This window comes from Takifugu flavidus, chromosome 13 (assembly GCF_003711565.1).
Source record: "Takifugu flavidus isolate HTHZ2018 chromosome 13, ASM371156v2, whole genome shotgun sequence".
Lineage (NCBI taxonomy): Eukaryota > Metazoa > Chordata > Actinopteri > Tetraodontiformes > Tetraodontidae > Takifugu > Takifugu flavidus.
Window position 1 is genome coordinate 8,855,450 of NC_079532.1, and position 16,578 is coordinate 8,872,027.

Genomic DNA, 16,578 nt, shown 5'->3' on the forward strand with positions numbered 1-16,578 from the left:
CAGTGTGCATCAGTCAATACATCTGTGCCTGCAGCCAGTGTTGAATCAGAGAAGGAAGCAGCTTCTTCACACCTGCTCAGAGACAAAAGTGGTAGAAAACTGAGCAAAGTTGGAAAAATATCTCACGTCTGCAGGAGCACGACACATTGGACACAAGACACTCCAACCAAATCAAGCAACAAAGGTGCTTTTCTACAATTCTTACATTTCTAGGTGCAGCTACACACCTGCAGGCCAGGTGTGTTAAAATAACAGGATGTGTCACCAAAGGATGCCGCCGCTCTTTATGTCCTTTATCCTCATCTCACTGTTATTTTACTGATAAAAACGCTGGATAGCAAAGGGACCGTCTTCATGCCAGTTGTAATAAAAGCCGCCCAACTATAGTAAACACTAGGACGATGGCAAAGTTTGTTACAGAAAACAGGCCACGTTTCCACCGGTCCATGATGCCTTGAGGATTGTTTTAATTGAAGACGTTAAAAAAAAACACCAAACTGTTGCGTTTACAAAATCATCTCACACCAGTTATAGTACTTACAGTGTTAAAGTGGGACTAGCAAACAGAAACATTACTGCAGAAACCATATTAAAATTGACCAAAAAAGAGAATCTTAATTTGCAGAATGATTGGGATGATTAGGTCCTCAAATGAAATATCGTATCATTAATTACGAGTCCAAGACTGCAGAGCGTCAACAGCGTCTGCTGATCAGAAAGGCACCGTGGGTCAACGTGCAGGAGGTCTGAAGCCCGGTCCTGTCACCTGAAGACTTTGTTCCAAATGGAGACGAATGTGTTGGAGCTAAAGGCACCGATGAATACGAGCAGCAGCAGGTACAGACTCATCATGACGGCAAAATGGTGTCTGAAGAGCCAGGAGGAGCTGCGAGAACGTCTGAGCAGAGGCAGAAGTGTTAACCCGAACCAGCATTTAGTGGCACTACTCAAAGCCTTTGATTTTTACCTGGACAGGTGCCTCCGCTGAGAGTAAAGGAGCAGATATTTCACCCTCAAAAGCTGATTGTTGGTGACCACAAAGTACTTGTGTGGAACTTCTCCTCCTTCGCTGTTCTTCGCTCTGGAGCGCTGACGGTCAACGTGTTCTGAATCTGGAAGGGGCAGCGAGAGTCAGGTTTCCGTCTCAGGACCTCGATTTCAGGTGTACAGTGCCTTGCGAAAGTATTCGGCCCCCTTGAACCTTGCAACCTTTCGCCACATTTCAGGCTTCAAACATAAAGATATAAAATTTAAATTTTTTGTCAAGAAACAACAACAAGTGGGACACAATCGTGAAGTGGAACGAAATTTATTGAATAATTTAAACTTTTTTAACAAATAAAAAACTGAAAAGTGGGGCGTGCAATATTATTCGGCCCCTTTACTTTCAGTGCAGCAAACTCACTCCAGAAGTTCAGTGAGGATCTCTGAATGATCCAATGTTGTCCTAAATGACTGATGATGATAAAAAGAATCCACCTGCTCTGTGATAGTCTCAGGGTTCTGTTTAAAGCGCAGAGAGCATCATGAAGACCAAGGAACACACCAGGCAGGTCCGAGATACTGTTGTGGAGAAGTTTAAAGCCAGATTTGGATACAAAAAGATTTCCCAAGCTTTAAACATCTCAAGGAGCACTGTGCAAGCAATCATATTGAAATGGAAGGAGTATCAGACCACTGCAAATCTACCAAGACCCGGCCGTCCCTCCAAACTTTCATCTCGAACAAGGAGAAAACTGATCAGAGATGCAGCCAAGAGGCCCATGATCACTCTGGATGAACTGCAGAGATCTACAGCTGAGGTGGGAGAGTCTGTCCATAGGACAACAATCAGTCGTACACTGCACAAATCTGGCCTTTATGGAAGAGTGGCAAGAAGAAAGCCATTTCTCAAAGATATCCATAAAAAGTCTTGTTTAAAGTTTGCCACACGCCACCTGGGAGACACACCAAACATGTGGAAGAAGGTGCTCTGGTCAGATGAAACCAAAATCGAGCTTTTTGGCCACAATGCAAAACGATATGTTTGGCGTAAAAGCAACACAGCTCATCACCCTGAACGCACCATCCCCACTGTCAAACAAGGTGGTGGCAGCATCATGGTTTGGGCCTGCTTTTCTTCAGCAGGGACAGGGAAGATGGTTAAGATTGATGGGAAGATGGATGGAGCCAAATACAGGACCATTCTGGAAGAAAACCTGTTGGAGTCTGCACAAGACCTGAGACTGGGACGGAGATTTATCTTCCAACAGGACAATGATCCAAAACATAAAGCCAAATCTACAATGGAATGGTTCACAAATAAACGTATCCAGGTGTTAGAATGGCCAAGTCAAAGTCCAGACCTGAATCCAATCGAGAATCTGTGGAAAGAGCTGAAGACTGCTGTTCACAAACGCTCTCCATCCAACCTCACTGAGCTCGAGCTGTTTTGCAAGGAAGAATGGGCAAGAATTTCAGTCTCTCGATGTGCAAAACTGATAGAAACACACCCCAAGCGACCTGCAGCTGTAATTGGAGCAAAAGGTGGCGCTACAAAGTATTAACGCAAGGGGGCCGAATAATATTGCACGCCCTTTTCAGTTTTTTATTTGTTAAAAAAGTTTAAATTATTCAATAAATTTCGTTCCACTTCACGATTGTGTCCCACTTGTTTTTGTTTCTTGACAAAAAATTTAAATTTTATATCTTTATGTTTGAAGCCTGAAATGTGGCGAAAGGTTGCAAGGTTCAAGGGGGCCGAATACCTTCGCAAGGCACTGTACGTGAGCGAGGCGCCGCACCTTTCCTCTTCACCTGGCACTTGACATCGGGGTGATCGATGACCTCGCACAGGGCGACGCAGCTGAGCAGCGGGCCGAGGAGGCTCTCCTGCCAGCCGCTGCTGTGGGGGCTGTAGAGGAGAGCCATGCTGAGGTCACTGGTGAGGTACGTCCCCTCTCCAAACACCGAGTTCTGCACGCGACACGTGTTGGAAACATTCACTCGGTTAGCGTCATTCAGAAGGTCGGTGGAACGCCACAGGCGACATGAACGTCCTGCTGGAACGGCACCGACCTTGTTGAGGTGGCAGTGCAGCCCGTTGTGAATGATGGAGTGGAAATTCTCCAAGCGGCTCCCGTGGAACGCGTGGAAGACGTCTCTGCCCGCCCTGGTCTTCTCGAACCTGGCGTTCATCTGGTCAGAGTATTCCAGCTCAAACAGGAAATCTGGCACGGGAGCAGAGGTTTCCTCGTTCTCCGCCAGTTTAAAAAGATTTGCCAACTGGAATCAAAGACACAGGTGAGCCAAGGACATGCAGGTGTGCGCGCGTGTGCATCTGGCAGCATACCTCATCTTTCTGTAGCGTCTTCACAGCAAAACTCTTTGAGAAGAGAATCCAGTGCGCCAGCGCCAGGTGATGTTCTCCTTCCCTGGCTCGGAGCCGCACCAACTCTCGAACGCCGGGTAGAGACTTCACATCTGCCAACTGGAGGAGACACAATATCTGACCCTCCCATTCACACTCACGCTTTCCCCCAGGAATATGTCTCGTCAATACATCTGACATTTTACAATCAAAAACTAAGTCTTCCATCTCGGTCCATCGGTAACCTGCTGCCACCCAGTGTTTGCATGGGAGAACAGCCGAGAGTGGGGCGCTTTCAACGATCACTTTATCTTACCAGCTCCTCGAAGTCCTTAATGTCAGCCCTCAGGTATCGAGGAGGGAAGGGTCTGAGCAGAGAGTCCCTCTTGTAGCTCTGGGCAGCAGCAACAAAGAGGCTGCAGCGGAGGTCCGCCGCCACCGGGTCTCTGTGCAGGCAGGAGCACACCAGCTCTCTGACCGCCTCAGGTGGGAGCGGGGGCTGCATTCCCACAGCTGGGGACGAAGCAGCACATCGGGGTGAAATCACATTATTATGATCAAGAGATCCCAGTACAACAGTAACACACAGGCACAGTTGCGCTGCGAAATAAGAAACATTAACTCTAACCAAGTTAAACACAGTGATCACATTCTGGGATAAGAACAGCATTGAAAATAAAAGATGCAGATGTCGGGACACAGAATGAAGCTACATAGCTTGGCTAGCACTGCGGATATCAGTAAGTTGGTTCAGCTAACATTAGCCGGGCTCTAAATAAATGTTTCCGTGTACAAAATACCAAAGCGTCCGTCTGCTGCGGTATCCCGAATATACTAGTAATGCGCACAGACTTGTTTCACCAAATAACTTTAGTTGTTAATCGAAATGTGTCGATACCTTCGGACTTGTTCAACTCATAACATCGTAGCTGTTCAGCTAATGTTAGCTTTACTGTCCGTTGCGTTTCGGTGCCCGTCAAACTATCGGAAAACGCAGCTTCTCATGATCCGTCAGTAAACGTAATTTTTGTAATCTAAATATTATGCTCGTCTTTATCTCTTGTTTAAATTTGTCATTTCTTGATCGCCTTGAAAAAGATATTCTTAATCTCAACAGCATTCCTCTAGTTAGTTAAAGTTTTGAGGAATAACAGAATTAAAATATACGTATGAATAACTGAACTGAACTGTACCTTTCACAATTAGGACCCTCAGTTTATGAGTTATTTTTAATGCTTTAATTTAAAGCAAAAATGATATCTAAAGTATATGAACTTTGTCACCCACTCCAAAGGTGTTTATGATGTATTATCCAATTTGCCATTTAATTTTAATGTATTTTTATACGCGCGCCTATTTGTGTTTGAAGTTAACAGCCTTAATTCACGCTGCATTATTTCCAAAACGTCAAAAAAATATATGTTTATTTAACTTGAACTGTTAAAGTGGGTGAGGCACCTGACTATTTGCATGTTGTTTCAAGCACGCTGATCTGGTGGATTTAGAAAAACCCACTGAAGTGAGCGATGCGGGGACCAGTTCTCCCATCTGTGCACCAGTTCACGCCTCCACCAGCACCTTATTCATGCCCCTGCTCTGATGTGCGCGCTCGTCCGCGCTCACGTCGACGTATCCAACTCCGATTTATCCACTTTCAGCACTATGGACAGCATCGGCGGTGGGCGGGGCTTATCTAACCTCCTTCTCTGTGATTGGTCGTTTGAGACCAGCAGCAAATGCTGGGTTATTGTCGGGGCCCCTGGTCGCACCCAGGCGGGGGGGGCTGATAAAGGAGGGTGGGGGGGAGTTGTGCGGGTATGCGCGTAACGGACACGTCCACGTCACGTGACCGCCGTTTACTCCTAAAGCCATCATTTGGGGCAACAGCATATTTTTTTGTTCCAGCAGCGCCGGAACTGACTGTTTTCCTCCGATCTGTTTCCGTGCAGCTGCGGGATTAGGATGCCCTTTAAACCGCTGGAGGGACTGTAGCGACGTTATCGGGCCAAAGAGGAGGTGAGGCGCCGCATTTTCATTCATTACACCTCGGAGGAGCGGGGCGACGGAACAGAATGAACCCCATCCTGGGTTTGGGAAATCGTCTAAATGGGTTGCGTGGGTGTGCGGGTTTGGGCATCGACGGGAAGCATCGATGCATCGTGTCCCGCAAGCCCGAAGGACGCTTCTCCATCGGTGGACATCACGATCCAGGGCATCACAACGCAGCATAACCGCTGATCGCGGACGGAAATACGCATTTAGGAGCGTTTTAAGGTCACAGCGCGTAAAATCAGCCAGGATCCGTGCGTTTTACCGGCCCGGCGGCTCTATTTTAGTGACAGGAAGATGCCCTTCACCGCTAGTTTCAAGCCTTCACATCACATGCATTTAAAATGTGGCTCGAAAATGGTCAAATATTTCGGAAGGTGACTGCAGCCTCTTCGCGATTAGAAGGCATCGGTTCTAGCTCGTCTTTACGGGATTTATGACTCGGGACAAGGCCATTGGTGGCACCGCCGATGCAGCCCAAACATAATAATAATAATAATAATAATGTTAAAATAATCAACAGTACGGGTTTTCCCCTGCGGTTTAAGTGTTTCATTTTGCGTGGCTACACCAACTCCCCCCTTCAAGTGTTTCCAATGACCCCCGATGCTGATGCATCCCAGTGGGCCTGTGCAGGATTGTGGCCTGTTGAGTGAGAGCAGGGTGGAAGTGTGACTTCTGTTCTCTCCCTGCAGTTGGATTTAAGGCGTCTGATTCTGAAGTCTGTGGAACTGTCTGCAAGAGGAAGTGAAGAGCCCTCGGTCACCATGGCAGGTGAGCCCTCCCCTCACACCCAGCCTACAGAACCAGCGTGAGACCACCTGGGGTCCATGCACGCAGCAGTTGGCTGGATTTGCTTGTGAGTTGGCTGTGGGTGGTTGTGTGTGGCTGCACTGACCTTGCCTTTGTTTCCCCAGAAAACAACTTTCCTCCCCTGCCTCGATTCATCCCTCTCAAGCCGTGTTTCTACCAGGACTTCAATGAGATCCCGGACCAGCGTCGCACCATGTGCAAGAGGCTCTATTACCTCTGGATCTGTGAGTCTCTAACTCTGCTTTTGTGCCCTTTTGCTCTAAAGTGTGCGGCTTGTAGCCCGCCTGCTGCTCCTGTGTTGTACCCAAAATATTATGATACTCACCAGCGATGCGCCCGCACGTCTGACACGAGATTGACCAGTTTTAGAGTCTGTATATCTCACACGAGGAAGTAAGTCCCCTGCTCCCAACGTGGTTCAGGTGTGTTTTAGAGCGGCTGGAAACTCTGGCAACAGTCTCCTGTAAACAGAGATCTGACACAGTTGAAGAGTTCCTGACATTGACGTGATGAATAAATGATGACTGATTCATGCTGATTCATGATTTTCTTGTCCCCCCCCCCCCCCATTGACAGTGAATACCGCCACTCTCGCCGTTAATCTGATTGGCTGCCTGGCGTGGATGTGCGGCGGCGGCGGTGCAACCAACTTCGGCATGGCGTTCCTGTGGCTCATCCTGTTCACGCCCTGCTCCTACGTGTGCTGGTTCAGGCCCATTTACAAGGCCTTTAAGTGAGAAGGCGCCGCAGTTGAACCCGCCCTCCTGCCTCCTCGCGTCGGTCCTCACAGCCTTTCTCCTCTCCCCGCAGGACTGATAGCTCTTTCAACTTTATGGCCTTCTTCTTCGTCTTCATGGCCCAGGTGGTGATCAGCATTATCCAGACGGTTGGCATTCCTGGTTGGGGAGTGTGGTGAGGACATTGACCCCTAAATGGGAGTTTATTTTAAAATACCTCTTGAAATGATCCCTTTTGTGGCGCTGGCGCCTCATTAGCCGTGTTTCCTCTGGCAGTGGCTGGCTGGCTACCATCACCTTCTTCAGCACCAACGTTGGCTCGGCGGTGGTCATGCTGATCCCCACCATCATGTTTACAGCCGTGGCCGTGCTCTCCTTTATCGCTCTGTCAAAGGTGATGCAGACAACAGTGCATTTTCACAAACCCCACTCTCCGTTGGCTAACCACGGCTAGTCTACACTGGTCATGTGACAGGTGCTAAATAACAATATGGAGGCCTCAAAAGTCCCCCGTAGCACCTCTGAGGAGCCAAACCTCAGCTGAAAAGTGTCATCAGTGTAAAGATGAGGATCCTAAAACAGCAGATAGCATCTAAGGTGAAATGTCTCTATCGGCAGGTTCACAACTTCTACCGGGGCAGCGGTGGCAGCCTGGGCAAGGCCCAAGAGGAGTGGGCCACCGGGGCCTGGAAGAATCCCCATGTGCAGCAGGCGGCGCAGCAGGCGGCCATGGGGGCGGCGCAGGGCGCCATGCAGCAGAACCAGTACTCAGCAGCTCCCACCTACAACTACGACGAGCCGATGTAGGACAGACGAGGGGGACGGGCCTCCGCGTGGGAGATATAAAGGGATCGATTAAGGCGGTTCAGAATTAGATGCCCTTCATCATAACGCGGAACGAGCTGAATTCAGAGAGTCATTTTTGTTGGCGGGAGTGCAGTTTTAATGATTTGTGACACACGGGGGTTCTAATCCCAATCAACTCACGGTTGTTAGTGTTTTGTAAATCTTTTCTGCTCAGTTTTAGCCGAGGATCGCGCTGATGTTCCTCTGAGCCGTTAACCAGGTATGTTCAGCACAGAAATCCCAGCTTCTGCCTTTGTCACACCTTTAAAATCTCCTTTAATGAACATATTTTCATAGTATTTCACTGTCCTTGATGTTCAGCAGACCCAGATTTGCCCCCCTAAAGCAGAATACGACACTCGCTACTGTGCTCAAATGTAAAAAAAAAAGAGGGGTTAAGTTTGATTTGGGATTTTAAAATGACCCAAAATCTTAAAAAAACTTGTATCCAGCAGGTATTTCCCGTTTTGTTCTTTGGGATCATTTTGATTATGTTCCATTCTCAGGAAAGGTGTGACTCCAGGTTTTTAATTCTGACCAGGAAGCCCTTCAAGTGTTGCTTTGTTCCCATCGATCCTCTGTCGCCATAATCCAGCCGTGCGCTGTTTGTTTTACCCGTTCAGCCGTACTTTTATCATCACGCGTGGAGGCGAAGCACACGCTCTCATTCAGACATTCCAAAATCGGTGTCAGACAGGTAGAAAATAAATAAATAAAATTAAAAAAAACACTTGCAGCTTAGATATAAATATTAATTGTTGTAGGTGGTCATAGCATTTGTATAATCTAATGGATGTTTTCTCCCACTTCCCCCTACATGTTGATGCTTAAATGACTACGTTTGCAGGATTTCAGGCCTTTCGCTGTGTCGGTCTGTGGCTGTTGCTGTTCTTCTGTTAGGTGTTAATTAAACATTTATACTAAAGGAAACACAACAAAGTAATTCAACGCGATGACTTCTATTTGCCGTGAAAATGAAGAGAATACACTCTGTGCACGTGTGTGTGTGTGTGTGGGGGCCACGGTGTGATTCCTGTGGGGGCCTGGCTGCTCCAGTCTTCTTCAGTAACATTAAAATAGATGGTTAACACAGTAACTCAGTATTAGACAGATGTAAACAGATGTGGAGGTGCGTACCGGAATGCTCGTTCTTCCCAAACCCGTGTCGTCTCGTCCGATCGTGATGGTGTGGTCTTCGGTAGTCCGTCGTTTTACTTCCCGGTCGTTCTTCCTTTTTTGTGGATTGTGGATGGTTTTTAAGGGGCGATTCTTCGTGTGTTTCCATGGCCGTGGCCAAACCACAACCTTTCATTTCAGCATCTTTATTTTATTAGGGTTCATGTTTTAAACACACTCACTCTGGGTTACGTGTCCACATCGGTACAGCAATACAAACGTGTATATTAGACAGAATTATTACGAGGGCGCAGGCATCATAAACACAACTGTAACCATTATGAATGAAAAGCTTCTCTCTTATGCAGCATTTCCACCAGCAGGTAGAGATATTCCACCCCCTTAAACCTGCAGTTCACACACGTTTATCTGGTCAGTTTTATAAATTCAGTGTAAAAGGGGCCACAGAGATGAAGGAACAAGCTGCTTTTCTCTTTGCTGTATCAAAGCCGCCCATGTTTGCACATCAACCGTATGCTGACTGATATGTACTGTCACGTGTAACACAAGTCGATGTATTTAATTACTAGAGATGAGTTAAATGCTGTCATTGCCATCCATGGACAAACAAACAGGCCGTGGGAGGGGGGGCCGCACCCCCCCAGAGAGGAAGGAGTTTTGTGCATTACTTTTGTATTATTTGGTTTTACCCGACTAGATATTAAAGAGTCCCTGTTACATCCTGTCTAATGTGGTGAGTTTCTGGCGTTATTACTGTTCACGCTGGTGCCAAATGACAAAAACTAGAGGAAACCAACACTAATAGTCTTAAAATTCTTTATTCATAAACTTGATGCAAGTTTACAAATTACTGTACATGGTCAAAATTTCTTCAAATGTAGAATGAGAAATAAATCCAAAGCGAGCCAACTGTGCAAGACTTGAAAATCCATACGTCGGTGCTGGGAAACGAAGTGACGAGTGAGATAAATGAGTCTTTCCGACAGTCCGGCTAGAGAAGCGTGCAAGTCCGTCGGACTCCCGTCCGTCATCTCTACTTTCCTCTCTGACCTTCATCTTTTGGCATCACGGAGGAAAGTGATACAGCAGTGATTCTAAGGGCTTTCGTACCGGGGGAGTTCTAGTTTTTGAAAAATATCTGGACGTTTATCATCGTGTGTCGCCACACAAAGCGATATCTGAGGTGAGGACAGGGCGTAATAAGCCATCGCCTTGGTAACATGCTGTGGATCAGCCTCCAGTTGTGCAGGTATATTTACTGGGAATATTCAGCCGTCACACTTTAGTACTCGAGTAAAACCACCAGAGAAGATGCTGATGAGCTGTTAACGGGTGTGTCATCGTGCCAGGGTTATCCTGTTAACATGTCACATTTGACATAACGGTAATTACACGGGATTAGCAGGCCCACGCTCTGTTCTGCTCACTGCAACTACGTTGGGCTAAATATAATGTGCAGCGCCCCCAGAAGATAAGCCCGCATGCACGTCCACCCTCTTTATGGTTTGTTACCCGAGATGCCGTTCGTTCGCACTTTCGCAGACGGTCAAAACTGCAATATATTACAAATATCGCAGATGTGACGCAGTCACGAGTGGCAGAGATACTGCCGAAGGTTGGGCTTCTCGGGGAGGGGGGGGGGCGGCGCTTTCAAATCTGACCTGGGCGGAACAAACAACTACAATCGGTTTATGTCAGGAAAAAACAACCCTATTCATTCCCTCAGGAACATTCAACCTAATACCGCAATTAAATGCCCGACGGCCGAGGCGCCCATGCAAAGGACTTCGGCACCGAACGGACCATCAATCGGGCCATAATCAATGAAAGAGCGATAGCTGGAGCCAGCACAAATAAGGCAAAAGAGCGTTCAGAGATGTTAGGTTTGTCAGGATGCTGGAGCCTGCTGAGCATCTCAGGATATGCAGCAGGTCTGTCAGCCCCGCTCTGTGGCTAATCTGCAGCGGATGCTATTTTGTAGCATGTAGCATGCTTCGGTTCTGCCCGGCCCGACATTCTTGGACAACAGCTAAGAGCGGCAGGCTACAACATTTTTAAAAAAATCCAAAGGTGATGCTGGCTCCATGCGAGGAACTATCGTTCTCATTTTCTAATCATTCTCAGGACCAGCGTCGTGTCGGGGGGGGGCAGAGTTGTGTTTAAAATCATCTACGGTGCGGCCAGGCTAAGACAGCTGGCTCATTTATTGACATCTAAAATAATAAAAACAAAGAGCAAATAATGGTTCTAACACAATATTTGCATGTATGTACCAGTTACCACGGAAAGGAGAGAGAACATAAGCAAGTTCAGAAAGATGCCAAAGGTCATGGCTGAGCCCAGGTGCCACCTGAGGTTCAGAATCAATCTGCGCTTCAATGTGTCATTTAAAGAGGTGGAATCAGTCAAACACGTCTCTGTCACAGCAGGAAAGAAAGGCATTCCCATCCATTACAAGGGGAAAGGGGTTTTCCTCTAATACAGATGAGCATACTTTGAAAACAGGACTATTAATACCCCCCCATCATCCTCCCCTCCAGATCTCAGAGGGGAGTTGTACCAGAGGAAAGTCCTTCCTGGAGCAGGGCAGAGAAATACTTGTCAGAGGAGCCACAGAAATTGATGGTGCCCACAAAAAAGATGATGCATCCCCGGTTAGTTCGGAGAAGGGGTAAATATTCCAAAGAAGCAGGATACTTTGACCCAAAGACATGTTCTCAGTGCATAGTGGTGCAGGCTCCTTATCCGTCCTCTTTAGGTGGTGTGTACCAGCCTGCCAGGACAGGAAGACAAGCCCTCAGCCAAAGGATCCCACATGAGCAACCTTTTCACACACGTGCACTCACCGTTCTTTTCATGAATCTGCACGAGGGATTTGTATGACTGTTGTGCTCTGGCGAGATTGTACTGGTTCTGGAAAAAACAAGCGATGATGTCATTGACGCACAGCGAGCGCCTGCTGACAAAGCCGTGGGGTCAGAGGTGAAGGACCCTGGATTTACCTTGTTGGCTCCAAACTGCACTCTGGCTTTGCCTTTGACCAAAGTTGCATTAATCTGCATAATGACAGACTCTATCGAATAGGCACTGCTCCAGCCCTGCAAGCGTCAGACAAACAGCAAGTCAGGCGTGCAACGGCGGGCCGCAACAGAACCTCACGCGTTACCTGTTTTGTGAGGAGCTCCATGCACAAGGCCCCTCCTCCCAGGACGTAACTGAAGCAGAAAAGACAACATTCACCACGGCAGGTTTAAACACGAGTGCTTGTTTGTGCTGTCTTGAAGGGACTAAATCACACTGAAGCGTTAAATATCTGTAATAGTGATGCTGCTTTAATTTGAGGAAGAGATATTCGCACTTCACTGCAGATCAAATGGGCTGTAAATAAAGAGATACAATGACAGGCTCATAAAATGGACACGGTTTATATTTCCACAGCAGCTGCGTGCAGCCGATCATTAGACAGCAGCCAACAAAGCTAAAGGATCAGAGCTAATACTCACCCTCCAGAGAGCACAGGGGAGACAACTCGTACAAAAGGTGGGTCAAAGGGAAAATTATCCTGTCGCGTGAAGAAAGAGGTGTTAAGAACCATCCTCGCCGCCAACAAAGCCAGACAAATTGTTATTATTAGGCTCACTTTATAGGAGAAATTTAGCAGAATATAGTCCACCCCTTCCTTTTCTTTCAAGACCTGCAGGTCGCTGTGTAACGGGCTGTCTGGGTCGACCCTGGGAAAAACACACAGCTTCAGTCCGCCAGTCTGAAACACCCCGCGCCGGCTGAAAGGCCACCAGAAACTTACGTCCTTAACTTGACGTGCCACTCGTAAAGGCTGTCGCCGACTAGTTCAACTGAATAGATACCTGAAAGAAACAGAGGCGTTAAATGTGAGGAGGACCCGTGGAGCCGGAGTCACCGCGGCTGCGTCCATATTTACCCGTCTTGTAACTCTGTGATCTGTAGATCTCCCTGAGTTCCTTCATGAGGCGGTCCGAGGCTTGCACTGAGCCGGACACGGCGCCCTGCAACATTCAGCACCACAGCTCCATCAGGCTGCTTCATCCCGTCACATTCAAGCGCTACTCCCCACCAAGACCTGCGACTTCCTAAAAATGTCTGATGCTGCTGTTACGAGCGGCTCATTCAGCTTTTAGCCAAGCGTTCTTTTCAGCCGGGTCCCCCTGTGTCCCGCTGCAACGCTGTCAGCGCCGAAAGGAACGATGAGTCAGCGTTTTTTAGCCGCGGCTGGCGACGAGCGCGGAGGAACCCACAGAGATCAAATCGGGGAAGATGCAAAAATCTAAATTCTAATTGGATGAGGGCGTTTCGGGGGGGGGTCCATTTCAGAAATGAGGTCTAATCGTGGCTTTGGATCAGTTGGAAACTGTGCTGCCACTCACATTAAGGTGATCCTGCCTCTGGTTCTTGCGAATCTTCTCCAAGATGGCCAGATTCTCCTTTTCGATCCCGTCATCTTCTGACTTTTTCCCATCTACCGGCTCCTCTTCTTTCATGTCATAATGGTCCAGGTCTTGGTCCAGGTCAATGTCCTGCTGCCAGTGGATGGATGACGGTTACAAACAGGACGCAAACAGCGGCACGGATGCAGCAAATGGACAGATACCTCTCCCATCTCTTCCTCCTCCTCCTCCTCAGACGTCACCTCATCTGAAAGCCCATGCTGTGGTAAAACAACACACTGTAAGCGGAAGAACACCAAGTTCTGACTGAACATGCCAGGCCTTTTCCTATCCTGCCGCCACCTTTCTGTCTTGAGTGATAGGACCGGTCGGCAGAGGCTGGTCGAGCATCTCCACATCTGGATGCTGAGGCAGGTTGTAGAGGCGACACAGGTCACAGATGAGACGCTTCAACTGCTGGAGGAGCTGATCAGACAAGAGGAGACATGAAACGAGCTGCCGTTCCGACACGAACACGAGAGGAAGGCGGGCGAAGCTTTGGCCCACTCACCAGCGTGCTGCCTCTTCTCACATCTTCTAAGCGCTCCAACACTTCTGCGAGACTTGGATCATCGGAGTCGACAAACCATATCGGGGGTGTTGATGGATACGATTCCTGCGACAGTAGAAGATGAAGGAGGCTAAATCCCGGCACAGTGCCGGTGAATTATTACATTGTAACGACGGGAATACGTGTGGCTCCCAGAGAAACTCTGGAAACTTTCTACCAAAACCAGATGACAGAGGGACGTTTGCTGCCAGAGCTTTGGGCTGCAGGTGAAGGAGGCTCGATTGCTTTCTTGACCCCCGTTTGTTTCCTTAAGTCAGCGGAGCAGCGTTTACGTCAGGCTCGACCGAAGCCGAAGCATTGTTGTGGCTTCCTCTTGTGTCGCAGCGGACGCCAACAGAAGCAGATGTGAGCGAAGAACACCTTTTCAAAGGGCGTCGGGTGGGAATTCTTTATCATTGAGGCTTTCTGCCCCCTCCCAACGAGCTTCACCGGCCTCAGAAGAGGTGACACCGGGTGTGAAGCGGTGACATCTGCTGAATCTGTGACAGGATTACGACTGTTTGGGCTCCGGCTGATTTCCTTGGCCCAGTTTAGGCGCGAGGACCCGGTCCGGCCGCCTGTCGGTCTGATCCGTCGATGTGGTCGTCTCAAACCTCCAGCGGACGCCTCGGCCCTTAGAAGTTAACATCCTGCCTGCACAACTGAAGAACGCTTTGCTGGACTCACGACTCCTAGGCGTCCGTGTTACAATGCAGTAACGTCCCTGACCCATTTAGTTTGCTCCCCCACCCCCCCCAAAAATTAATTTCCACTAAATTTAATGTCATCTACACAACGGAGAAATTCTCAGCTCTGCAAGATCCTGTGGCACAACTGAAATAACGACTAGACTCAGTAGACGCAAACTCAACCCGGGGTCCAGTAATACTGCAATACTGTCACCGTGGGACGACACTGGCAGCCTGGAATCATTATACTGAACACACGCAAAAAATGTGCACGAACATTCGGAGATGCGACGTTTTAAGTGTTTCATCGATGCAAATGCGCAGGGCTTTAAAACACAACCACAGCACAAAGTTACATAGATCGTGCCTTACTATTGTCCGTAGTATTGTACTATTGTCTTACTATTATGCACCGAAAAGGGGGATTTTTTAAGGTTATATTACGATGAAACCGCCTCCAACATTACTTGTAGCGGTATGCTGCTCGGAATGGAAGTGCGATTTAAAATAGTCGAAACCACAAGACGGCTGCGTATTTCCCCCCGGAACAATAACTCAAAAGCCCGATAGATAAAGTGAGCAAATGCCGTCCGGCCGAGCGGAAAGCCTCCATGTAGCCGAGCTGGCGGCACTCTGAGCGGGCAGGCTAACAGGCTACCGCGGCGGCGTCGCTCGTCGTCGTCGGCTGGTTTATAAAGTGAAAGTAACGCAAACGTGGCGTCGTTTTATTTAACCAGCTGCTCTCAGCTCCGTGTTCGCCAGTCAAACGCGCCGTGGAGCCGCGGAGGCCAGCCCTGGGCCGGCGGCTCTTTTGTAAACACGGAACCTTGTGCGGGCGGGCGGGCGGACGGGCCGGCCGGCCGCGGCGGTCCGTGGCCGGGCTAGCTTGTGCGCAGCGCCGGCCTGCTGCTCACCGTGATGTTGCAGTGGATGATCAGCAGCTTCTCCCCGGTCACGTTGAACTGGCAGCTCAGCTCGTCCGGTTTCCAGTCTATTATTCTGAATCGCTCGTGGTTCGGGTCAAAAATTGACTCCAGAAACTTCAGTTCGGCCTTCAGCCCCGAAACCGACATCTTCTACTCATCTCAAACCACAGCAGGCCGCTGGCGGAGGGGAAGTCGGGGCGGGATGTGACCGCGCAGCTGAGCCGGGGCTCCGGATCTCGCATGTTAGCGTGAGAACAACAACAAAGGGCTGCAGGGAGAGGTTCCACCAGCGACGGCAACTTTCATCATTTCAAACAAGCGGCCAAAAACATGCTCCTTTGACAATAGGCGCCATTTAATTGCTTGATTTGGTCCGGTGAACTTATTCAGTTTGGTCGGTTTAGTGTGCTGTGGGTCGTTGCCCCCTAAAACATGGTGAAAAATGTAGTAAAACTGTATTTGCAGCCAGACTGGAGTGCAAATGATTTGGAAAAGATGAACTGGATATACCTCAAAAACAATAGTAATGAATAAATTACTTTTGCTCTTTTCCGTCTGTCATTAAGCTGCACGTTTACGTCATTGGTTGAATCTTCCCGATGGGGTTATTTCCTCTTAAAATTCTTATTATTCAAGACATTTGCTCGAGTATCAGCTGGTTTATTCCACCTCAGGGTTGACTTCATTGCTTTCTCATGCAGCCGTTGCATGCCTAACTGGGGTTATTTACATTTGATATGTTCATATAAATATACTATATTAATAAAGAAATAAGACCTGCAGAACCTAATGCAAAGTATTGTATGAAAAATAAGAACGATGGGACTTTTAAAATGAGTAATTTGAGTAAGTCATAAGGCACATAGTTGTGTAGAGGATCTAGCAGAAATATGTGTCAATGATCAACACGATTCCTACATCTTTTTGTTATTTTTCTTATGATAATGGACAATTTGTGGCCATTTTGTAAATGATCCTGACCCTACTGGACACAGAGGTGTCAGCTATGTATCAAATAA

At 48.2% G+C, this 16,578-nt stretch overlaps 3 protein-coding genes across 9 annotated transcripts; 1 reads left to right on the forward strand and 2 right to left on the reverse strand.

The window, feature by feature from the left end:
• Positions 1 to 450: 450 nt before the first annotated feature.
• On the reverse strand, positions 451 to 6,419 carry parp16 (poly (ADP-ribose) polymerase family, member 16). Of its 4 annotated transcripts, none has more exons than XM_057051228.1 (7): positions 6,297 to 6,419; positions 3,666 to 3,862; positions 3,332 to 3,469; positions 3,058 to 3,264; positions 2,748 to 2,955; positions 968 to 1,112; positions 451 to 898 (listed from the first exon to the last, which is right to left on the reverse strand). In XM_057051228.1, the coding sequence occupies exons 2-7, from the start codon at positions 3,852 to 3,854 to the stop codon at positions 763 to 765; spliced, it is 1,023 nt and encodes a 340-aa protein (XP_056907208.1). In that variant the 5' UTR covers positions 3,855 to 3,862; positions 6,297 to 6,419; the 3' UTR covers positions 451 to 762. The 4 variants fall into 4 exon arrangements, with proteins under 4 accessions (XP_056907208.1, XP_056907210.1, XP_056907209.1 ...); XM_057051230.1 differs by lacking the exon at positions 6,297 to 6,419 and adding an exon at positions 4,248 to 4,371 and having other exon boundaries at positions 2,797 to 2,955; XM_057051229.1 differs by lacking the exon at positions 6,297 to 6,419 and adding an exon at positions 4,248 to 4,371 and having other exon boundaries at positions 2,784 to 2,955.
• scamp5a (secretory carrier membrane protein 5a) lies at positions 5,143 to 9,650 on the forward strand. Of its 3 annotated transcripts, none has more exons than XM_057051242.1 (7): positions 5,143 to 5,365; positions 6,094 to 6,172; positions 6,316 to 6,435; positions 6,788 to 6,944; positions 7,022 to 7,123; positions 7,225 to 7,342; positions 7,567 to 9,650. In XM_057051242.1, exons 2-7 carry the CDS (start codon positions 6,166 to 6,168, stop codon positions 7,753 to 7,755), a joined length of 693 nt encoding a protein of 230 aa, XP_056907222.1. In that variant the 5' UTR covers positions 5,143 to 5,365; positions 6,094 to 6,165; the 3' UTR covers positions 7,756 to 9,650. The 3 variants fall into 3 exon arrangements, with proteins under 3 accessions (XP_056907222.1, XP_056907223.1, XP_056907221.1); XM_057051243.1 differs by lacking the exon at positions 5,143 to 5,365 and adding an exon at positions 5,423 to 5,623; XM_057051241.1 differs by lacking the exon at positions 5,143 to 5,365 and adding an exon at positions 5,663 to 5,775.
• An 83-nt stretch (positions 9,651 to 9,733) lies between these two features.
• LOC130535863 (ubiquitin-conjugating enzyme E2 Q2-like) lies at positions 9,734 to 15,761 on the reverse strand. Of its 2 annotated transcripts, none has more exons than XM_057051226.1 (13): positions 15,548 to 15,761; positions 13,906 to 14,010; positions 13,698 to 13,820; positions 13,559 to 13,615; positions 13,335 to 13,484; positions 12,872 to 12,956; positions 12,737 to 12,797; positions 12,572 to 12,662; positions 12,435 to 12,493; positions 12,098 to 12,146; positions 11,934 to 12,029; positions 11,778 to 11,844; positions 9,734 to 11,704 (listed from the first exon to the last, which is right to left on the reverse strand). In XM_057051226.1, the coding sequence occupies exons 1-13, from the start codon at positions 15,704 to 15,706 to the stop codon at positions 11,673 to 11,675; spliced, it is 1,134 nt and encodes a 377-aa protein (XP_056907206.1). In that variant the 5' UTR covers positions 15,707 to 15,761; the 3' UTR covers positions 9,734 to 11,672. The 2 variants fall into 2 exon arrangements, with proteins under 2 accessions (XP_056907206.1, XP_056907205.1); XM_057051225.1 differs by having other exon boundaries at positions 13,335 to 13,487.
• Between the last annotated feature and the right edge of the window lie 817 nt (positions 15,762 to 16,578).